Here is a 19470-nt window from a genome sequence, read left to right as displayed (position 1 = left end):
CGTTTGTAAAGGATAGCACGGCCGCAAAATGTGGTGGTGCGGGCGTCAGAGTGCGGCTGAAATTGGATTGTAGTGGTTGTCGTTGTGGTGGCATTGGTAAGCGATTGGACTGCGGCGAAATGTGGTGGTGCGGCTAATATAGGGCGAAATGTGGAATTTTTTTTTAAATTTTTTGGGTGGACTGACGTGGCAAATGTATGACGTGGCAGATGAGGTGGTATATGCCACGTGGACTGACACGTCATTCTGTGGGTCAGAGTGAGTCAGTGGTGGAGTCGTTAAGTATAGGGTTTATCAAAACGACGACAGACCATCTCTGAAATCAAACTCAGAATCCATGGCGACCAAAACCCTAATCCGAACCGGAGCATCTCTGCTAAACCGCTTGGTCTCCAAATCGCTGTTGCTTCACCAACCCAATACCACCCACAACCCCCACGTGTTCCCATCTCTCTCCAAAATCCAGACTTCCCTCCATCTACCCCCTCAAAACGACGCCTTTTCTCTCTCGAAACTCTCTTCCCAAGCTTTCGTCCACCCCTCTGGCCTCCCCTCTCTCGAATTCTTCTTGCCGGAAGGTACACTTTCACACCCTCTATTGTTTTGTATGTTTATTATGTATTTATTTATTTATTGGTGCTCTGTTTTCAATTATTATGCATTTTGAATAAGGCGTTGTGTTTTTCATTGATTTGAAGTTAGATTTTGGTGAGCAAGAACTATAGTTGTGGCTTTTGTTTTCGTTTGATCGAAGAAGCAATTTAGTTTGTAATTGCTGGTACAGTTCGTTAATGGGTATGGTGCTTTGGGAAATTTGAGTGAAGTGAACTTGCAGGTTGCGTATATGTAGTTGAAAATGATGATGGTTTTGAAAAGCTAAGTGCTCGTTGAGAGTGTGAGAGACCGGGATTGGTTTTAGTCATGTACTGTCAATAATGGCCGATGTGAATGATATTTTATGATTCAATTCTCTTAATGAGACCTTTTACCTGTTCCTTGAAATCCTTTCTGTTGCCGATATTGTGGTTCTTTCTGCTTTGGATTTTCTTTATCAATTTTGTGAACATGTTTTTGATTTTTTTGCGGAAATATTAATAGAGAAAATCTTATCATTATGCATGAAACAATTGCACTTGCTGCTAGCTGAGAGACGTTTTTGTTACCCATGTGTCTGCAAAAATATGCCTTTTACAAACTATTTCTCTGCCACCATTTGAGCTTTAATCTTGCTGTGGATTGGTTGGCAGTGGAATCTGTCATTGACTTTTTTTCTTTTTTTCCTTTTTCGATTCTCTGTGACTGGAAAATTTCTGTCTGCAGGGGATTCATCAAGCGAGCCAATGCTCTTATTCCCCAAAAGGACATTCCAGCCTAGCACCATCAAGCGTAAGAGGAGTCATGGATTCTTTGCTCGGTAAATTTCTTTCCCTGTCTTGCCTCTTCTTTGAGAATTCACGATCTTAGAATATATTTCCTTTTGTGCTGTGCCCATGGGAGCAATTTAGCTTGACTTTAGACAATCTGAACGGTCTTTTTTAGATTGCATTACATCGCTATATAACTGGTAACCTTTTGAACTCTTTTACTCTTTTGACCAAATTTTTGACCCTAGTAAATTGGACCTCCAAAGTGGCATCATTGAGTCCTCTAATTGCGTGAATTTACATATTATTTCTGAGGATGCATATGTTGATTCAGCTTTAAGTTTTAATTGGGCTATATTGGAAATTGGAATGGTTACATTGTCCTGGCTTGGTGCCTTTTCAAAGGAATTTGTATTTTATTTCCTTTTGAATAAATGTGTTGAATAGACTTGTGTTATTGATTCACTGTTATACCTGAGCAGCAAGGCAACCAAGGGTGGACGGAAAGTCATTGCTCGAAGAATAGCCAAGGGTCGTTCAAGAATTACTGCTTAGTATCTCCATTTCTGCCAAAATTGATAACCTGCCTTAGATTATGGTACACTAAAGCTAATCAAAGATGCTTTTGCTCTGTCATGTTCAACCTATCACTGGCTCGAATGAATTGTGACTGCACTCCCATGACTGTTGTTTTGGTCCCTTCATTTGTTCACTTGAAAGATTGTGCTTTTCTATACATATTCTTGCAAGCATATGCCGTTACTTGGATTGTTATGCAAATGTCTGTAGTTTTAATAATCATAAAATGTAGCTGCATCCATTATTTGTTTAAATCCAAGAGCAATGAAACGTTTTAATCTTGATCTGATGATCCAAATCAAGGTTATTTTAGGCGAAGTTGCCTCTGATACCTCGATGTGAATTGACTGTAAGCACTTGCAACACTATATTCCTAGTTGGCGTGCTTCATAGTAAAGAATTTTATTGATCTGATGATGAATTTTTTCACATTCAAATTAGTTTAACATGGTTCTAGTAAACCTTGAATTGATTATAAGTTTGTCACCAGATTCATTTTAGTTTATGAGACTATCATTCACACCTACACTGAGGAAGTTAGCCTGGAATGGAGTTTTCTTCTGAAACAGAAAACTGTTCTGATTCAGAGAGCTGGGATAACCTTAATTGCTATGGCCTGCGCCTTTTATTGCTTGAAATACAGACACAGCCAAAATGCTGCCATTCTGGAATTCCAACCTGTCAAGCACAATTCAACAGAGAACTATAAATGTGAATTCGTACAAAGTCTGTGGAGGGTACATCTCGGCCTATACCATCTAACCCTATAGGCCCAATTGAGAGAAGAACTGTAAGTCACAAGTGAAAGCCATCAATTCCTTGAGACTCTCAAGGGTAATGAATTCATCCAGTATCCATTGATAACTAGTAACCATGACTAGGGCTTTGGCTATTTTTTCATTTACAAGTTTCGCTGTACGAATTTACATTGATGTATTAATACAAATACTGTACTGTATTAAAACCCCTCTGATGAGAACATAAATGGTCCATCGCCGTTACTTCCAACATTGTAATAGAACCCACTATCATGACAACATCTTCAAGTCCATTGAATGGTTGTTACTATTGTAACTGTGAAGTGTACCAGCAACATGCAAATTTTGAATGGCATGAAGCTGCACATGGAACCATAATCCTGAGAGGTCCCAGTGACACTCAAGAGTTATACATTTTTAACAATTTTTAGTCCATATTTTAACCGGTGAGACCATTCTATGGCAAGTAATTATACTAACCCATGTGACATGAATATTGTTTAATCATTTGAACCAAACATTTTGACATGACAATTAAATAAAATATAATTTGATCATCATCATCATCATCATCTTCTTCTATTCGATATACAATATGAAATAAATTAAATTAATTTTGGTTTTCTTGTCATAACCACCACCAAGTTACTGTTATCATGCGAGTAGATTCAAGTGGACCTTTCACTTCATTTCTAAGGCAAGACTAATTGGTTTCCTTCAAAGACATCAGGATCAAGAAAGTAAGCGACAAGAGAGACATGAATGTGATTAAGTCAATGCTTTTGAAACTCTAAAAGAGATAATCATACATCAGAAAAAGAAAGGAAAAGAAAGGAAAAGAAAAAGAAAAGCAGAAAAGAACCGCATATCAAAATAGGTAACCCCAACCAACAGCTTCAAAGGCTGCTTCGGTGTTAGATTAATCTAAATAAGTGACAAGATCTATGTGTCTGTTGTGACATTTTTCCGACGTGTTTATCGGCGTGGGAGAAGGCTATAAACACTAGCTCTTTCACATTTGATGAGTACTTTGAATGTACAACTTCACTGTACTGAGCAAGCTATATGGTTTCAATAAAATCTTCTCATAAAGTATAAATTACATAAATGAATTTGTACTATGCAATGTCCCCTTCTATAAAAGTAGCTGCAAAAAAAAGGGGGAAATTAAAGAAGGGAGAATAGAGATATACAGAAAGTAGTTTTCACTACTAGGAAATATTAAGTGCTAAAATGTAGAGTACTTTTAATTTATATATATCACTGGAGAAGTGACTGATATACAAATCTAAATATATATGTGTAAATTTAGGTGAGATACATGTGAAAGAACTTACACATATTTATGGAACAAAATATAGCTAGAAACCATTACTCACTGAAGCACCTGAACTAGAAAATACTTAGGTTATCCTACAAGAGTTGCACTCACCATCTTATGCATATTTCATGGAATAAATGCATGCTAACATAATAAATTGAATACATGAGATACCTAAAATTTTTTTCATTCCAGAATCATGTCTATGGACCCCAGCTGGTTGCAGGAAAATTAGGGTTTGTCAAATATTGCACTCTTGATAATGGTGACAATGATGATGACGAGGACGCCGCAGGAGGTAGGGTTGACATGATAGCATCAATGTAGTCCATTGGATCGGTCATTGGTGGTTGAGGATATGACCCAGATGGAAAATTAGTACTACTTGCAAGTCTTGCAATTGGGTCAACTTCTAGAGAATCAGATGAAGGTGGCATGCTGCCGCAAATATGATTTGCTTCAAGGATGTCACAAAGCTTAGGCATTGTGGGCACCATTAAAGGATTGTCATGAAAAGGCGCCATTGGGACAATGCTTGGATCAACAATAGTATTGCTATTATTATTATCATTGTTGAAAATTTGGTTCTCTCGATGATGATTTGATGAATCAGCAAGGTGTTGTGGGAGATAATTAGGCAATGACCAACATGAATTCTCAAACGAAGATGAACTTTTGGGCAGAGAAGGGTTCATAGAATGAGGAAAATGAAATGAATCAGCATTGAAATTGCTTTGATTCAGTTTGAACTCAGCTTGGCCAAGAGTTTGCAGCATTGGAGATGGAGAAGGAAGAAAGAACTGGTTTTGTTGAGTCAAATTAGGATTTTCAGTTAAAGGGATGTAAACTCCTTCAGGACAACTAGGGTTGTGAAAATCAGAGAAGTTTGCTAAAGCAGGAACATCATGAGAGATGAGCTTCTTCTTTATGCTTGAATTCCAAAAGTTCTTCACTTCGTTATCTGTTCTTCCTGGCAGATGCTTAGCTATCTGCGCCCATCTGTGCATGAAATAGCACACAAACGATATCGATGACACAGATATATAAAATTTTCTCGTACTGTCGAGGTTCGCTTAAAAAAAGAAAGAAAAATGAACTACCTGTTTCCTAGAATACTATGGAGCTCAATGATGAGAGCAGCCTCTTGAGGAGAGAAGCTCCCACGTTTCAAGTCAGGTCGAAGATAATTTATCCATCTCAGTCTGCAACTCTTTCCACATCTCTGCAGCCCTGCACCATATCAAACAGAGAGATATAATTGACGAGTTTATCAAAAGTTGGTGGATTCTATTTCCAAACAAAGAGAAAGAGTAAGAGAAAGAGAATAAAAACCTGCAAGTCTTGGAACTGAGCTCCAGCAACCATGTCCATAAGTTGAGATATAATTGATGAGTTTCTCGTCTTCCTCCGGTGACCACAGCCCCCTCTTGACCTTCTGCTTGTTGCAACAAGAGTGATGTCCCATCTGGAACCAGTTTTTGCAGGCAATGACAGAACTCAGAAGAAGGAGATAACTCAAAAAGTTAAAAAGACAAACAAATAAAACTCCCCCAATCAAAACAATAAATTAATTAATTAAAAAAAAAAAAAAAAAAACTGTGAGTGAGCAAATCAACAAAGACTTTGAAGTGGGTTTAATTGTTTTGATAATGAGAAAGTGAAGACAGTACGATGAGGGTGGTCTTAAGAATTTAATGCAGAGAGCAGTACCATGGTGGCCCAATTAGGGTTTCCGGGCAAAAGGCTAAAAGCTGCAGTTTCATCTTGTAAGACTTGTATGGCTTATATTGGGATCTTCGTTTGCTCGTTCTGAAGATAGGTCTGTCCTCCATTGTACACGTGTTATTCATGCAGATTAGTGGGTCCCACTTCAAGAAAATAAAATAATTTTTTATTAAAAAAATAAAAAATAGGACTTATCGAGCCAAGAACTTAATTCTTCTACTGCTTGATGATATAAAAAAAAAAAACTATACTATGTATGTATGCCATCACCTTTTATTGATTCATAGGTTTGCATGGTTCATTACATCATTGATGACAGATTTGAAAGCTGATCGAAGGGTTGTGATTGCATGAAAATAGTTGTCATGATCTGACTGGTGCAGAGCAAACAAGAAAACACAGAACTGGAATCTCCTTATGCAAGCTTTTACCTTTCAGTAAATACAGTACAGTTTAACAGTAAATATACATCTTCGGACACAATGGAGGATGTGTTGGAGTACATATGAACTGTGGTGACATCCAGATTTTCCGGCGCACAAATCAATGCATGTTGTTAAAACGCCAACATCCAGATACACTTAAATCAGAGGGAGATGAAGTGATTCAGATTACTGAACCGGTAATAGTATAACTTTGTTGTTGTTGGTGTCTAAATGATAATGTTATAATAGTATTAGGAATGATTATACAATTTATTAACCAATCAACCAAACTTACCCAACATAATTATTGATATGTAGATTGATTGAATGATGGGAGGCTGTGTCTGTGAGCTATTCTTAGTAGAAGATCTTCATTAAACTTTTAAATAAGGGCGCTATCATGATCTTAATTGGACAAAATTTTATTAATCACGAGAGATATAGTTGCTAATATACATAAATAAAAGCTTTTGTAAGGTGTTTATAGTCAAGCCTCTGTGGTGGCCTAAGGTGAAGTCGATCGTAGCTTACTTGACAAAATTAAGCTAAATTAGGTTGGTTTTATCTTTATTAAAAATCTAACCACATTGCATATATAGCGTCCCCTAGCTAGGATAAGATGTGAAATCTCACCACCTTAATTTGTTGATTCAGAAATTTTCGCCAGGGAGGAATCTCGTGTTCGATATAGTTTCCATCGAGGAAACGTTTGGACTCTATATATAGTGTTTGATAGAACTGATGACGGTGTTGTACGCAGAGGATGATTTGTCGTATAGGTTCGATTCCAATCTCTCAAAATTATAAGCTTAAACACTCGATCTCTTCCTCGCTCGCAAATTTTAATCCCTTTCAAGTATAACCACCCCTGGATGGCGAGGTGGAGTGATGTCTGATAGAGACTTTTGATTGTATTATTCAAGAGATCTTGAATTTAATATCCTCAATTCTTAATAAGGATGACTATTGAAGGATTTATCCTATTGTTAACTTTAAGACCCTATATGAGTAGTCAAAGTACGCATAACTTGAGGGTCAAAATGATAGCATTAATAACATTGTTGACACCCTTTTAACGTATTTATTAAGTTTGAAATTTCACGCACATTTATCTGTTACATCAGTTGGGTTAAACAGAGGATGTCCATTGTCACCTTCAACTTGTAGACGATCAAATTACTATAACATTTCTATCACGAGTTTCTTAATCCTCAATTAATGAAAGCAAACTTTATCAACTTGGTTTTATTTATTTATCTATTTATATAATATTTAATCGCTAATATTTTTTCGTGTTTTTCAATCTAAGTGCCAATTATATCATAGCCGCCATGAACAAAGATTCCCAAAGCCTAAATTCATGTTTCCAGTTAAGCAATTGATGATAGACAGTGTGAAAGTTTGAATGAAATAACATCAAATTATTGAATTCTTTTTGTTTTTTTTTATCACGTTTCTTCACTTAAATATTTAATGGGAAACATTTTGGCTCCATTGTTTTACAGTGGAAAGTTCCAAGAGAATCTCTCCATTTAACTTTTCTCTTGATTGGACTTATAATTGTTCTTTCAACAAAAAATTACCTCCAGGACAATGGGATCATTAAATTTTTAATTATAATTAATAAATTCTAATAGAAAAATGCTGGCATGTAATGTGTGTTAACATGAGCAATCTATATAATATTTTTATATATTATATTATATTACATGATTTGATTGATTGATTTGAGGATGGGGACACATTTCATTAATAAAGTGAAAAGAATAATGCACAGCAAAGTTTAATTATGATGATTGAACATTTGAGCTGGGGTCACAAATTTTACGAAGAACACAAAATGCAATAATAAGAGCAGCCATTTTAGTGTAACATTAAAGCAAAAGGACAAGGGTTTTGTTGGTGATGAAATGATGGAAAATAGGCCAGCAATTAATTGAGTAATTTCTGGATCATTTTCTCTTAATTAAAACATAAATTATGGCACATGAAGAGGCTTCATTTTTGGTACTATCATATCTGGTTGATAATTAAGACAATAATGAGAGAGATGAAGATATTTAACATGGAGTAGCATATTAAGGGCTGAGCTCTTTATCTTGTTTCTCAATTGATTATTTTAAAACTAGGTTTTTGTTTGTATATGTAGTACTAGAATTTTATATAAGAACCATAATATTATAGCAGTGAGAACAATCGTAACACTTGATATTCAAAACTGTTTAAGATAGATGAGATGAAGTAAGCAATATCATACTGTCTGAAAACAGGTAATTAATTACATCGGTGATTCCGATGATGAATAGTATTTATGATTAAGCATATGCATGTACCATATGAGAAAGATTGATAAACTTTTTTATTATATGTACAGTAAAGATTAAACAATTGACAGTTATGAACGAATGATTTCGTACTATTCATTTTATGTTACTTTTACTCTTTGATGTCAAAACAAAAACAGAAAAAATTTACTTTCTTTCAATTGATTAGGCCTAAGAATTCTTCTAAATGTAGGGGAGGCAGTGAAAAGGGTGACCCTCTTTAGGCCTTAGTCCAATTAATATTGTAACCAAAGACAATATATATATGTTAATGGAAATACATATAGCTAATAATTTCATGCATTTTTATAAGGTCCCCTATTCCTTTCATTTTCTCACAATTTTTCCTTCAAATAGAAAACCCTATCTACTTCCCACTTCTTATTAATTAACTTGACGTGTGGCTTTTTGATTAATCCTTCATGTCCATTCTTTCAATGAAGTAATATTGAAGCATTTATGGGAATATTTATTTAAATAAATAATTAAATATATTATTCTATTGGCTAGCTAGCCTTGAAATTCTTAAGCATTCTTTAAGTAGTACAAATCTAGCACGATTGTGAAATAGATATCCCTACAAAAATTTGTGAAGATCAATGTGAAAGATTTTGACAAGAATTATAATTTAATCTAATTATTACTATGTAAATACAATTTTCTTTCCATTCTTGTGTCAGCATTAGAGCTTTTCTTTTAGGTCACCAATCTAATCAAACTAATAGTAAATCATAGTTTAGGTAAAGTAAAAACCCTAATTATCTGATCCTTTGGGTTTATAAGGTATTTAATAAATTTTGAAGATTAGTTAAAGTACGCGTAAACTGGCTCAGACCCAATTATCAAAGTAACCCAAATCTCTCCCTTTTCTTCTCCTCCTTATACAAATTCAGATCTAGCTTAATTTTACAAATTTGGATAATCACTTCACTACATAAAAGACAAATTTTAACTCACTAGNTCTAATCAAATTAATAGTAAATCATAGTTTAGGTAAAGTAAAAACCCTAATTATCTGATCCTTTGGGTTTATAAGGTATTTAATAAATTTTGAAGATTAGTTAAAGTACGCGTAAACTGGCTCAGACCCAATTATCAAAGTAACCCAAATCTCTCCCTTTTCTTCTCCTCCTTATACAAATTCAGATCTAGCTTAATTTTACAAATTTGGATAATCACTTCACTACATAAAAGACAAATTTTAACTCACTAGTTGCTTGTTTCAATTATTTACTCTAGTCAAACTATAATATTACCTCTCATTCATGCGTAATGATAATTGGCTTGGAACCATATTGTGTAAAAAAAAAAAAAACCAATTAATTATAAGATGTAATGTCAACATTAGAAGGGTGGTTAATATATAATTAATTAACATAACATACAATATTGAAAGTTACACAATAGCTAACGTTAATTAGATGCATTCTTCTAAACCCATTTCACAAAGATTAAAAAGGGAAAAAGCAATTCATCAAAAGGAGGGAATGATTCAAATTGGGAAATCTTTATTTAATTTGAAATGATGAAAGCAGTTTAATTTGACTATAATTTTTTTTTCTTGCAATTCTTTTAAAGATTCCATTTAAAATATAGAAATTTAAGTGTCCCCCTTCTTGTCTAGTCTTGGATGTCCTTTAGTTGCTCCTTGATCCTTTTCCAATCGTACTATTAAGATCTTTTTTTTTTTTGGTTCTCTCTCTTTTTCTTTAGTGGGGGGTGGGAAGAACATGGAGATTCCCATTTACTAAATTCAATTTAATTAGTTTTGTTCTAATTATAATTACTAAAAACATTGTGTAAGACATATAATATATGGTTAATTATCATAATCTTCTTTGAAGTTTCATGAATAATAATGTTTTCTCTAACAAAGGCCTTGAAAATTTATACGCATTTGTGAGTGTTAGGATGAATTAGTGATAGTGTGGATAAGCGCATGATCTTAAGTTCAATTATCCTTCTAAGCATCCGCGATTTAAGTGGGAGCTGTGGCGGTGGGTTGCTGTGCTAGTCTCCTCCAAAGATTAGTTGAGGTGTGTAAAAACTGACCCAAATACCTTAGTTGGATAATATTTTTTTAATTTATTTTCTTCAATATGGTTTGTGATATTTTATGTGTTTATATATTTGTGCACACAACACAATTATGTGTGGTGGGTGTCGGTGTGCATAAATATAGAAGTATAACTATATGATAAAAAGAAAGCTTTTTTTTTATTATTATTTATTTCTTGGAAATATATAGCTGTATAGCACATTGAAATTTCAATAACTAATTCCAATAATCCCAAGGTAAAAAAGAAAAAAAAAGAAAAAAAGAAAAGTTTAAAGCAAAATGCATATGCTTTCTTTCTTCTATGGTGAAACAGGTTTTGCCAAGTACTTGGGTAACATTTTTCTGTGCATTGCTTGTGAAAGAAAAAAGGAAGAGATCGGAATGCTTGTGAAGGAAGGAAAAATATATAACCAATAATCCCGAATAGGACCAAAGAAGATTCTTGGTTTAATTGTTGGCACATGCAACAATTAATACCCCCACCACTCTCTTGCTTTATTTGTTGAGCCATCAGAGGACAGAACTGTAGCCAAAATTTGTTTTTTTCCTAACTCAAAATTTTCATATTTGTAAGAAGAATAAGTACTAGATGACATAATGCCTTGCAATTTCTTTTATTTGTCCTCTCTCTCTCTTGAGTCTTGACACAATATTTGGTTTTTGGTATAGGTCTTTTTCAATCATCTATAACATTGATTTTTGTTTTTTGTTTTTTTGAAAGGATTTCATTTGAAGCTAGCAAGATATACATACCAACTTCAATTGATTGTCCTATAGTTATTAAGGTTTGGTGTAATTTGAGTTTAGGGTTCAGGGTTCAATACAATTTCTCTATCTCAAGATTTTCTTGAATGACAATGTCCCTTCAAACATATGAAATAACAATTTCATTCTTACAATGATTTGATGGATTAATTAAGATGTAAACCCTAAAGAAACATAAATGATAAGAGGTAAATTGTTATTTCATATACTTAAATGGAAAATTTGTTTTTCATTGATGAGACGTTGGGGGAACAAAATTATATAAAATCCTTCTGTCAAAATACTATAATGATTAGTAAGTTCTCTTTATAAAAGCTTTTTCCTTTTTCTTTTCTCTTGGATTGAGCAAGTAATTATAATTTATATAAAAAAAGAGTAATAATTTTCCTTTAATGTTAAAAAGTTGTGGATAAAGAGGAGAGTGGGGAAGCCAATTTGCAATAGGGGAACAAATTAGAAATCTTTCTAATCCAATTGAGAAAAGTGATATGGAATTATACTAAGTAGCACCAAGACACATTATCAACATCTTTTAGCCTTGACAATTGCAAAGGAATCTTAATAATTTTGACTTGCACACATAAAAGTTAGCAATATGAGACACATATTGTCCATATCATCAATGCGCAAATTCACATAAAGAAGACGGAGATAAAGAATGAGTTAATAATACCAATTTTTTTTTTTTTTTTTTTTTTAAATGACCCAAAGACAAGATTCCTTGCATATAGCTAATCTTAATAACTAAAGTGCTTGTTATCTAGCCACAAGGGGAGAGGTAGTACCAACTTTTACACTATATATAAATGAAATAACACTATAAACCCCTCTCCTTAGAGAATCAAAAACCGTGAAGAACGGTTTCAATCACGGAAAACAGACCATTAAGGAAGCCTTTGTCAAGAATATGATTCTTTATAGTCTAACCTCTTCACTTATCCCTTGACAGCATCCGTGAATATATTCCTTTTACTTTTTTAGGTAAACTCGGTAATTGTGTAAAAGAATAAAGAATAACAGTCACAAGCCTAACTCTTGGACAGGACCAAGAGCTGCGCCACAAAAAAAAAAAGCAAAAGGTCACCAATCCTTACGCACAAAAACTAGGCAAAAAAAATCCTCTACACTTATCTCTTGATAGTATTTATCCGTGAATATATTCTTTTTACATTTCCGTTTATAAATTGACATTCTTTATAAAGGGTTGTAATCCTTACCCTAACCCTATTAAAACTGAGAATGCGCATGTTTTGAGTTAGAACAAAGCTCAAGAGAGATCAGCGAGGGATTGATAATGAACATGAAAGTCTGTATACAACAAAATGTAGGTAACCCTACAAGTCCCCACTTGCTCCCCACAATGCCTTTAACTTATGTTCATGGCAACCCCCCAAAGAAAGAAATTTAAGTCCACTTACTCCAAGTTGAAGAAACCTTCCCATATTTTTTTCCTTTCCTTTCTTTTCCATTCAATTTGTTGCTAGCTTCTCCACGTGGGAAGTTCATGAAATCTGATCATCTTGTTGTGTCGTATACATGTAATTCTGATCCATGCAATGTATAGAAGTCAACACTTTAACGAATTGAAGATACTGTCTAAAGCTTCTCTAAATATCAAACAACTTTACTAGTGAAATCGACCAATTAACCATTTCATATACAGTTTTTATGTTTAAAGATATTCTCTTTTCCATTTCTTTCTATTGCTCTGAGATTTAGAAAGATTAATTCATTATACGTCAGGTGGGGATGATTTTGATGCCCTGTGGTCCTCTTTGTGACCGTGAATATCGGGACCATAATTCCCACGTGTCACATCAACCACCATGGTCTTTTATATTTCTGTTCATTTCATCCCTCTAACTACTATTCAAAGCAAGGATCATGAGCCCAAGTTTCATTATTCAAAACGTTATATCAAACGTTTCATTTTATAAATGTCATGTCACGTTTTATGTTACAAGAATTGCATTGAACCTTAGTTTGCAGTTTTTGAGTGCTTTACTATCTAAGAAATTCAATAGTCGTTATGATGATAACTTTATACCAATATCATATTAGTTTCATTTGGAAATATTATAAGAATTACGTTTTACGTTATAAGAATTACATTCAACCTCAGTTTTTGTAGTCATTGATTACTGGACTATCAAAGAAATAAAATGGTTGGTGTCAGGGATAGCGTTATCCAAGTATCATATCAGTTTCTTTTCTAAAAATTTTACAACGTTTTATATATGTACATGATTTACAAATCAATAATATTAACCTAATAAACTCCTCTCATTAACCCCATGTAAAAGTTTGTGATTGGCTTGGTCAGGCGATACCCATTATTGGATAGACGAGATCTATGTAAACTAACGAATTGTGAGTTAACACGTGATGTTTGTGAGAGAAAGTTAGTAAGAAATGTTCGTTTTATATATGTACAAGATTTACAAATCAATAATACTAACCTAACAAATTCCTCTTATTAACCCTATGTGGGAGTTTGTGATTGACTTGGTTAGGTGGTATCTATTATTGGATAGGCGAGACCTATGTAAATTGACGAATTGTGAGTTGACACGTGGTATTTTACAAAAGAAAGTTAGTGAATAGTGTTTATAGTTACTCTTTACCCATTGAACTTCAGTTTCTGACACCTTATCTTAGGTGGTAAAAATCTCCAGTTGGATTTTACTGTGTTAAATGTTACAGGTACAGGAATATTAGCAATGATTCAGGTTGACCAAAGTCTAATGAGGCTGAATTATTGCTATTCACATTATTAGAACTTGGAAATCTTCATGTAAATAATGATTCAGAAGTTAGCTTGATGAATATTGTCCTTGAAAAAGGAAATTCAATTCAATGCTTTTAGCAGAAGCATTTCCTTCACGTTGTTTCTGAGCTGTATCAGCCATTCCATTTCTGTGTATAATTGAGCTGCAATAGCTAGTGTTAGTGCTAGAGGGCCAACCCCCCGTCAGTCTGGGACCAGACCAAAAAGTGTTCAAAACTAAATCAAATTCTGAATGTTTATGGCAATTAATCAAGAGCCCCTACAATTTCTTTTTCACTGGATTCTTCCTTGAATTATTGTATGTGGGAAACAGCTGATGAGATCTCCTCGATCTCAATGTCTGCCAAAAGGGTTGAGAAATTTTATCATAATTAACATATCATGCTATCCTGATTGCAAAAAAATCAATAGGAACAAGAGATTCCTTGAGGTATAAAGTATCAGGGAAAGGCAAAAGATTAGACTCAAAAGTTTTGAGTCATCTGTTTGTTTTGCAGCTTCTAAAAATAAATGAGATGTAGACTAGATATCAAATCGGTCTGCCTTTTACAGTATAGAGTATATACGTCTGCGTATTAAAGACTGACTGTATTATATATATAGTATGTCAGCGCAAAAAGTTTGGTTAATCTATTTGCTTTATAGCTTCTTAAAACATATTATATAATCGAATTCAAATTTAGTCTCCTTCCATACTTCACAAGCAGCAGGCCAGGTCAAGACACTAATAAGCGTGTGAATATTTAGGTTCCACATAAAAATTTTCTCGTGTTTGAATCATTTAAAATAAAACACGACGACGCTAAAACAAACTGGCTTACACTTTCTTATACTGAACAAGAGGAAGACTATATTATATTTAGCGCATGTCAGTATTACACTGAAATTAATCAGAGGTTCTATCTATGGTGTTGGCCCGTTGGGCACCATCTGTAAATATGCAATGAAAAAGATACCAGAAGTCTATTTTTCTTCAGCCCATATACAAATACAACCAAGTTAGTGAATAGCATTCCTGAACAAATGATAAAGAACTATATCATTAATCACAAAAACAACACTCTTTCAATCTTTCATTAAATGAACGAGATCTATCCCATTCCCATATGGGATTACTCAAAATTTTCATCTCTTTTTAACTAAGTAAACCCAGTAGACTTAAATGCCATCTCTTTGCAGATTAAGTCCTAAACAAAAAGAAAAGACAGTCACAAGCTCATGAAGCAGCATATTTCAAATTCTATGAACACAAGCATTCCAAATATTTAGATAATACATGTATAATATATGTATCTGAACCAAGATGACTCGGCATCAATCCTTTGGTACAAGTCTATGTAATTAGGCTGGTATAACAATTTGCAATGGGCAACAAGCTGTTGTACTGAGCAAATTTCAGCTCCCTTGGCACCGCTGGTTCCTGAACCAATCATGTTGACCCAATGGCACTGGTGGGTACAAATCCTTGCACAAATTGGATGAAGGATTAGAATCAGCACAGCTTCTGTTGTCTCCATTAGAAAATGCTAATGGATTCTTGTAAGAAGAAAACCTTGTAGCCTTATGCTTAGCTTTGGTTGACTGTGTGAGACTCATGTAGCTTGGTTTTCGGTAATAACTATCTTCTGATCCTTCCACCATAAGAATATTGCCCGACACTGGAGTTTGAGACACGGATGAAGATGAAGTTGACGGTGAGGTCTCGTCATATGGAGATTCAGAACTTGGGGAGAAGGATGAGTGAGTAATTTGACGTTCAGCACGGGTTTTAGCAGTGGCATTAATCCTTCTTCCTTTTACAGGGTAATGTTCAGAAGAACTGGAATAGAACCCTGCAATATTATCTTCACTTTTACGAGAAAAAGGAGTCGTCATCATCTCAGATGGGTCCGTATGAATCTCTTCTAACAGCCTGTTTTCCCATGGCTTGGCTGCCATCCAACTGTCTAGCCAGCTCCATTCCTGGCTGTTCTTGTCCAGCCTATGATGCTTGAGGGACACTGCTGCCTTGTTTGCTCTTGAATTAGGACTAGGACAAGATCTTGATCGCTGGACAGCATCAAAATTTTACAAATGCTAACTTAATATACTGAAGGCCTCATCTTATTTAATAGTTATAAACATGAATCATTCTTTCTTTAACTTGAAGCATTAACTGGAAATTTATTCCGCTAACTAGCTAATAACATAAAGGAAAAGAACCTGTTGAGAAAGGAAGTAAGCATTTGCTCTCTCCCTCTTGATTGCTCCTTCTTGCCTCAGTTTTAGTTTTACTCTAACTTCATCTGCAGTTCCAGGAATATCACACCATCCTTGCTGCAAAAAGATCAATGAGTCCATTCATGAGAACTGAGAATATCATCAAAATCTTGTTACTTAACATATATAACACACAAAGCAGAATCATATAAAAACCAAATCAACAGTTCACTTGTACAACATTACCTCAACCAGCTTAGTTGGATTAACCTGATCCGCAGCTTGCTCTTCGGAAGTTTCTTTCACAGTCCTTGCCCGTACATGAGCCTGAACTCGAACAAGAGCTTGCATGCACCTCAGTGTCACAGCAGCTTGCTTCCGCACCTGTCTCCCACGAAAAATAGCTTGAAGCCTCACCACTGCTTTCAGGGCCCTCAAAGCTCGTCTAGCCTGCAATTATTTCATAATTCCCATTTAACAAATTTACAGTTTAAGAAAAAAAATCTAACAGCAGTTTAATTAGCATGAAAATTTTGAACCCAACAAGTATGTTACAAAGTGGCATATTACAAATGCTAGGATTAGGAAATCTCTTTGTTCTCAATTAAACTCTCATCTGTTATTTACAATTAAAGCTCTAACCACTATGAACAGAGAGGCTCAAACAATACCGTTAACTGATCAAGCACAAAACAATTTTGGTATTGTTACCTAATCAACTGGCTTTTAGTACTACCACACAATATCATTTTACTAATGCACAACATGACATTACTAATAGTCAACATCAAAAATTAAAAATCTAAACTTTACACGACATCATTTTAATAACATACAACAAAAAAAAAAAAAAATATATATATATATATATATAATTACCAACAAGCCTCGAAATGCTGTTTGGATGCGAATTGCAGCCCATTCTTGCCTAACCATCTTGAAATCTTTGGGGAGAGCTCTAACCACGGTAGCCATGGCTGCATTGAACGCACCATCAGAATCAGACACCTCTGAGGCTGCCACGTGGCCTCTCTTTGAGGAAGGCCCAAACCCTTCTGATGGACTCCTCCATAGCCTCCACTTCTTCTTGGTGTTGCTGTCATTAACTTTATCCTGCAAAAAACCCAGATGATCAAAATGAAAACAGCGAAATCATAGGAAAAAAGAAAAAAAATTTCGCCTTGCCTGGTCTGAAGTTTGAACTTTTTTGTGAGTCATTAGTGATCTCAGCCATTTTCTAGAAACACCCATCTGAAAAGTTCGATTCTTCAAGAGAAGAATTAAAAAAACTGTTTTTTGGCAACGGAAAACTACTTGTACGAGTGAAACAAACGGAGATTTTAAAAGCAACCAGTGTTTTCAGAAAACGGAGATTTAGTAATGAACAATTACAGTATCAGTTAAAAGAGTAAGTGTTTCAAGAAACTCTTTTTCGAAAACAGAATTTGACAACAAAAGCTGGAGAGTAGAGTGCTTGTAATGAAAGATCAGAGTACGAATTGAAACGAAATTGTTTCAAAAAACTGTTTTTTGGAAACAGAATTTAACAACAGAAGCTGGAGATTGGCTAGTTGAGTCTTAGTAGTTGACAGGGGAAGTGTTTCGAAAACAGACTGTGACAGCAAAAGCTGGAGAGTGGAGTGTTTGTGATGAAAGAGCAGAGTAGTAGATATGAGGAGAAGTGCTTTAGAAAACTGTTTTCTGAAAACAGAATTTGACAACAGAAAGCTGGAAAGTGGGTTGTTTGAGAAGAGAGAGAGAGGGTGGAGAAGAATTTGAAAGTAGAAACTGTTCGGGGAAAACTAAAGTGTTTTCTGGCAATAGAAATGGGGCAACAAAAGCTGAAGAGACCGTTGGACTTGGTGGGTTATAGTGACAGATGTTTGAATTTCGAAATTCGAATTAATAAAAAAAAAGATAATTGTAACGGATATAATTGACTTTTTACCCGCTCCTTATTTTAAGTTAAATCTTAATTAATTAATTAAGCCAAGATTATATATAAAATGACAGTATTTTGGGTAGGAAATTGAAATCTACACACTTTTTTAAAACTTTCTTGAGAAATATCACAATCACAATCCCATTTTACACAAGTTTGAAGTTCGAAAAAGCCCCCACGTACAAATAAACTTCAACATTCACACATCTTCTTCAAACTCATCATAACCATTCTCTACATTGAAAACTTTGAAAACCCGACCTATAAATTGATTTTGTTATTTGATTTTGTCTTAGATTTCAATCAAATTGAATTGCATTTCAATTGATTTAGGGTTTTTTATGGAGTTGTTGGTTTTGAATGTGAGATGGGATTGATTGATGGTTTTAATGGTTCCCAACGGTGGAAAATGATAATGGAGACCTACATTTTTTGGTTGGCAAGAGGCTAAGTCGATTCGAATGACCATGTCGGCCAAAAATTGCAAGTCATTTGAAGAAGAAGCAGGAGGTTTTGCTCAAAAGCCTAGGACACGACTAAATTCGGGCATGTAAGGTTTTGTCCAAATGACTAGATCTAGCCGATTGACATGATTCAGCCATATTCTGCCACTTTAGTGTTGAAGGGTGAAGTTGGCCAAATTCGGTCGAATGGGTGGGGTCAACCAAAACTCGTCTTCAACCTCCAACCAATTTTTTATTTGAATCCTCTGAAATTGACCGATACCCATACCCAAATTTGTATAAACCACCCATTTTCAACATCTCAACACTAATATAAGCTTAAACAATCATGAAAATAACAACTCATCACAAAAGTAGCTTATAAACTAATTTTCTATACAGATATGCAACATTCTCAATGATATCTTATTTGGAACAACTTTCAAATTCGAAAGCTTATCGGATGTTCTCTTCTAAACCCTTTAATAACCCAATATACTGATTATATCAGTCCAACAATAACTCTTTTAGATAACAAAACCAAGTCTTCACTTGGGAATTTTATAGTTGAAGCGTAGGTTTTTCTTTGAAGTTTAGGGATTTGTCAATAGGGGTAATTTCGTCTAAAATAGTGACATTTAACATAATTTCTGTTATTCTTGTGTCATTTTAGGTTAATTTCTCTCACTTCCCTTGAGCTTTCTTCAAAAATCAAACACACCCTTTGAATTGATAATCAAGAATAGTGTTTATAAAACTTAATTTAGTTATTACATTA

At 34.4% G+C, this 19470-nt stretch overlaps 3 protein-coding genes across 3 annotated transcripts; 1 reads left to right on the top strand and 2 right to left on the bottom strand.

Annotated features, from left to right (window-relative positions):
* Nucleotides 1-309: 309 nt before the first annotated feature.
* LOC116134304 lies at nucleotides 310-2883 on the top strand. Its single transcript, XM_031419992.1, has 3 exons — nucleotides 310-578; nucleotides 1321-1414; nucleotides 1847-2883. Exons 1-3 carry the CDS (start codon nucleotides 338-340, stop codon nucleotides 1917-1919), a joined length of 408 nt encoding a protein of 135 aa, XP_031275852.1. The 5' UTR covers nucleotides 310-337; the 3' UTR covers nucleotides 1920-2883.
* Nucleotides 2884-4211: 1328 nt separating this feature from the next.
* On the bottom strand, nucleotides 4212-5765 carry LOC116134193 (transcription factor MYB26-like). The gene is made up of 4 exons (XM_031419868.1): nucleotides 5733-5765; nucleotides 5355-5487; nucleotides 5123-5252; nucleotides 4212-5021 (listed from the first exon to the last, which is right to left on the bottom strand). The coding sequence occupies exons 1-4, from the start codon at nucleotides 5733-5735 to the stop codon at nucleotides 4226-4228; spliced, it is 1062 nt and encodes a 353-aa protein (XP_031275728.1). The 5' UTR covers nucleotides 5736-5765; the 3' UTR covers nucleotides 4212-4225.
* Nucleotides 5766-15363: 9598 nt separating this feature from the next.
* Nucleotides 15364-18087, bottom strand: LOC116134308 (protein IQ-DOMAIN 1-like). Its single transcript, XM_031419996.1, has 5 exons — nucleotides 17493-18087; nucleotides 17187-17420; nucleotides 16554-16757; nucleotides 16311-16424; nucleotides 15364-16157 (listed from the first exon to the last, which is right to left on the bottom strand). The coding sequence occupies exons 1-5, from the start codon at nucleotides 17556-17558 to the stop codon at nucleotides 15504-15506; spliced, it is 1272 nt and encodes a 423-aa protein (XP_031275856.1). The 5' UTR covers nucleotides 17559-18087; the 3' UTR covers nucleotides 15364-15503.
* Nucleotides 18088-19470: the final 1383 nt, after the last annotated feature.

Source organism: Pistacia vera, unplaced genomic scaffold (genome assembly GCF_008641045.1).
Source record: "Pistacia vera cultivar Batoury unplaced genomic scaffold, PisVer_v2 Contig284, whole genome shotgun sequence".
NCBI classification, from domain to species: Eukaryota; Viridiplantae; Streptophyta; class Magnoliopsida; order Sapindales; family Anacardiaceae; genus Pistacia; species Pistacia vera.
The sequence above is the reverse complement of the archived record's forward strand: the minus strand, read 5'-3'. Positions and strand labels throughout refer to the sequence as shown.

What these genes read in the sequence shown, in the direction of transcription:
- LOC116134304 (XM_031419992.1), top strand. Translation starts at nt 338, where the DNA reads ATGGCGACCAAAACCCTAATCCGAACCGGAGCATCTCTGCTAAACCGC. An exon ending in CGAATTCTTCTTGCCGGAAG is followed by an intron (nt 579 to 1,320) that starts GTACACTTTCAC and finishes TTCTGTCTGCAG; the next exon opens with GGGATTCATCAAGCGAGCCA. An exon ending in AGTCATGGATTCTTTGCTCG is followed by an intron (nt 1,415 to 1,846) that starts GTAAATTTCTTT and finishes ATACCTGAGCAG; the next exon opens with CAAGGCAACCAAGGGTGGAC.
- LOC116134193 (XM_031419868.1), bottom strand. An exon ending in CTCAGTTCCAAGACTTGCAG is followed by an intron (nt 5,253 to 5,354) that starts GTTTTTATTCTC and finishes GATATGGTGCAG; the next exon opens with GGCTGCAGAGATGTGGAAAG. An exon ending in CATAGTATTCTAGGAAACAG is followed by an intron (nt 5,022 to 5,122) that starts GTAGTTCATTTT and finishes TTTCATGCACAG; the next exon opens with ATGGGCGCAGATAGCTAAGC.
- LOC116134308 (XM_031419996.1), bottom strand. Translation starts at nt 17,558, where the DNA reads ATGGGTGTTTCTAGAAAATGGCTGAGATCACTAATGACTCACAAAAAA. An exon ending in AAGTTCAAACTTCAGACCAG is followed by an intron (nt 17,421 to 17,492) that starts GCAAGGCGAAAT and finishes GGTTTTTTGCAG; the next exon opens with GATAAAGTTAATGACAGCAA. An exon ending in ATCCAACTAAGCTGGTTGAG is followed by an intron (nt 16,425 to 16,553) that starts GTAATGTTGTAC and finishes ATCTTTTTGCAG; the next exon opens with CAAGGATGGTGTGATATTCC.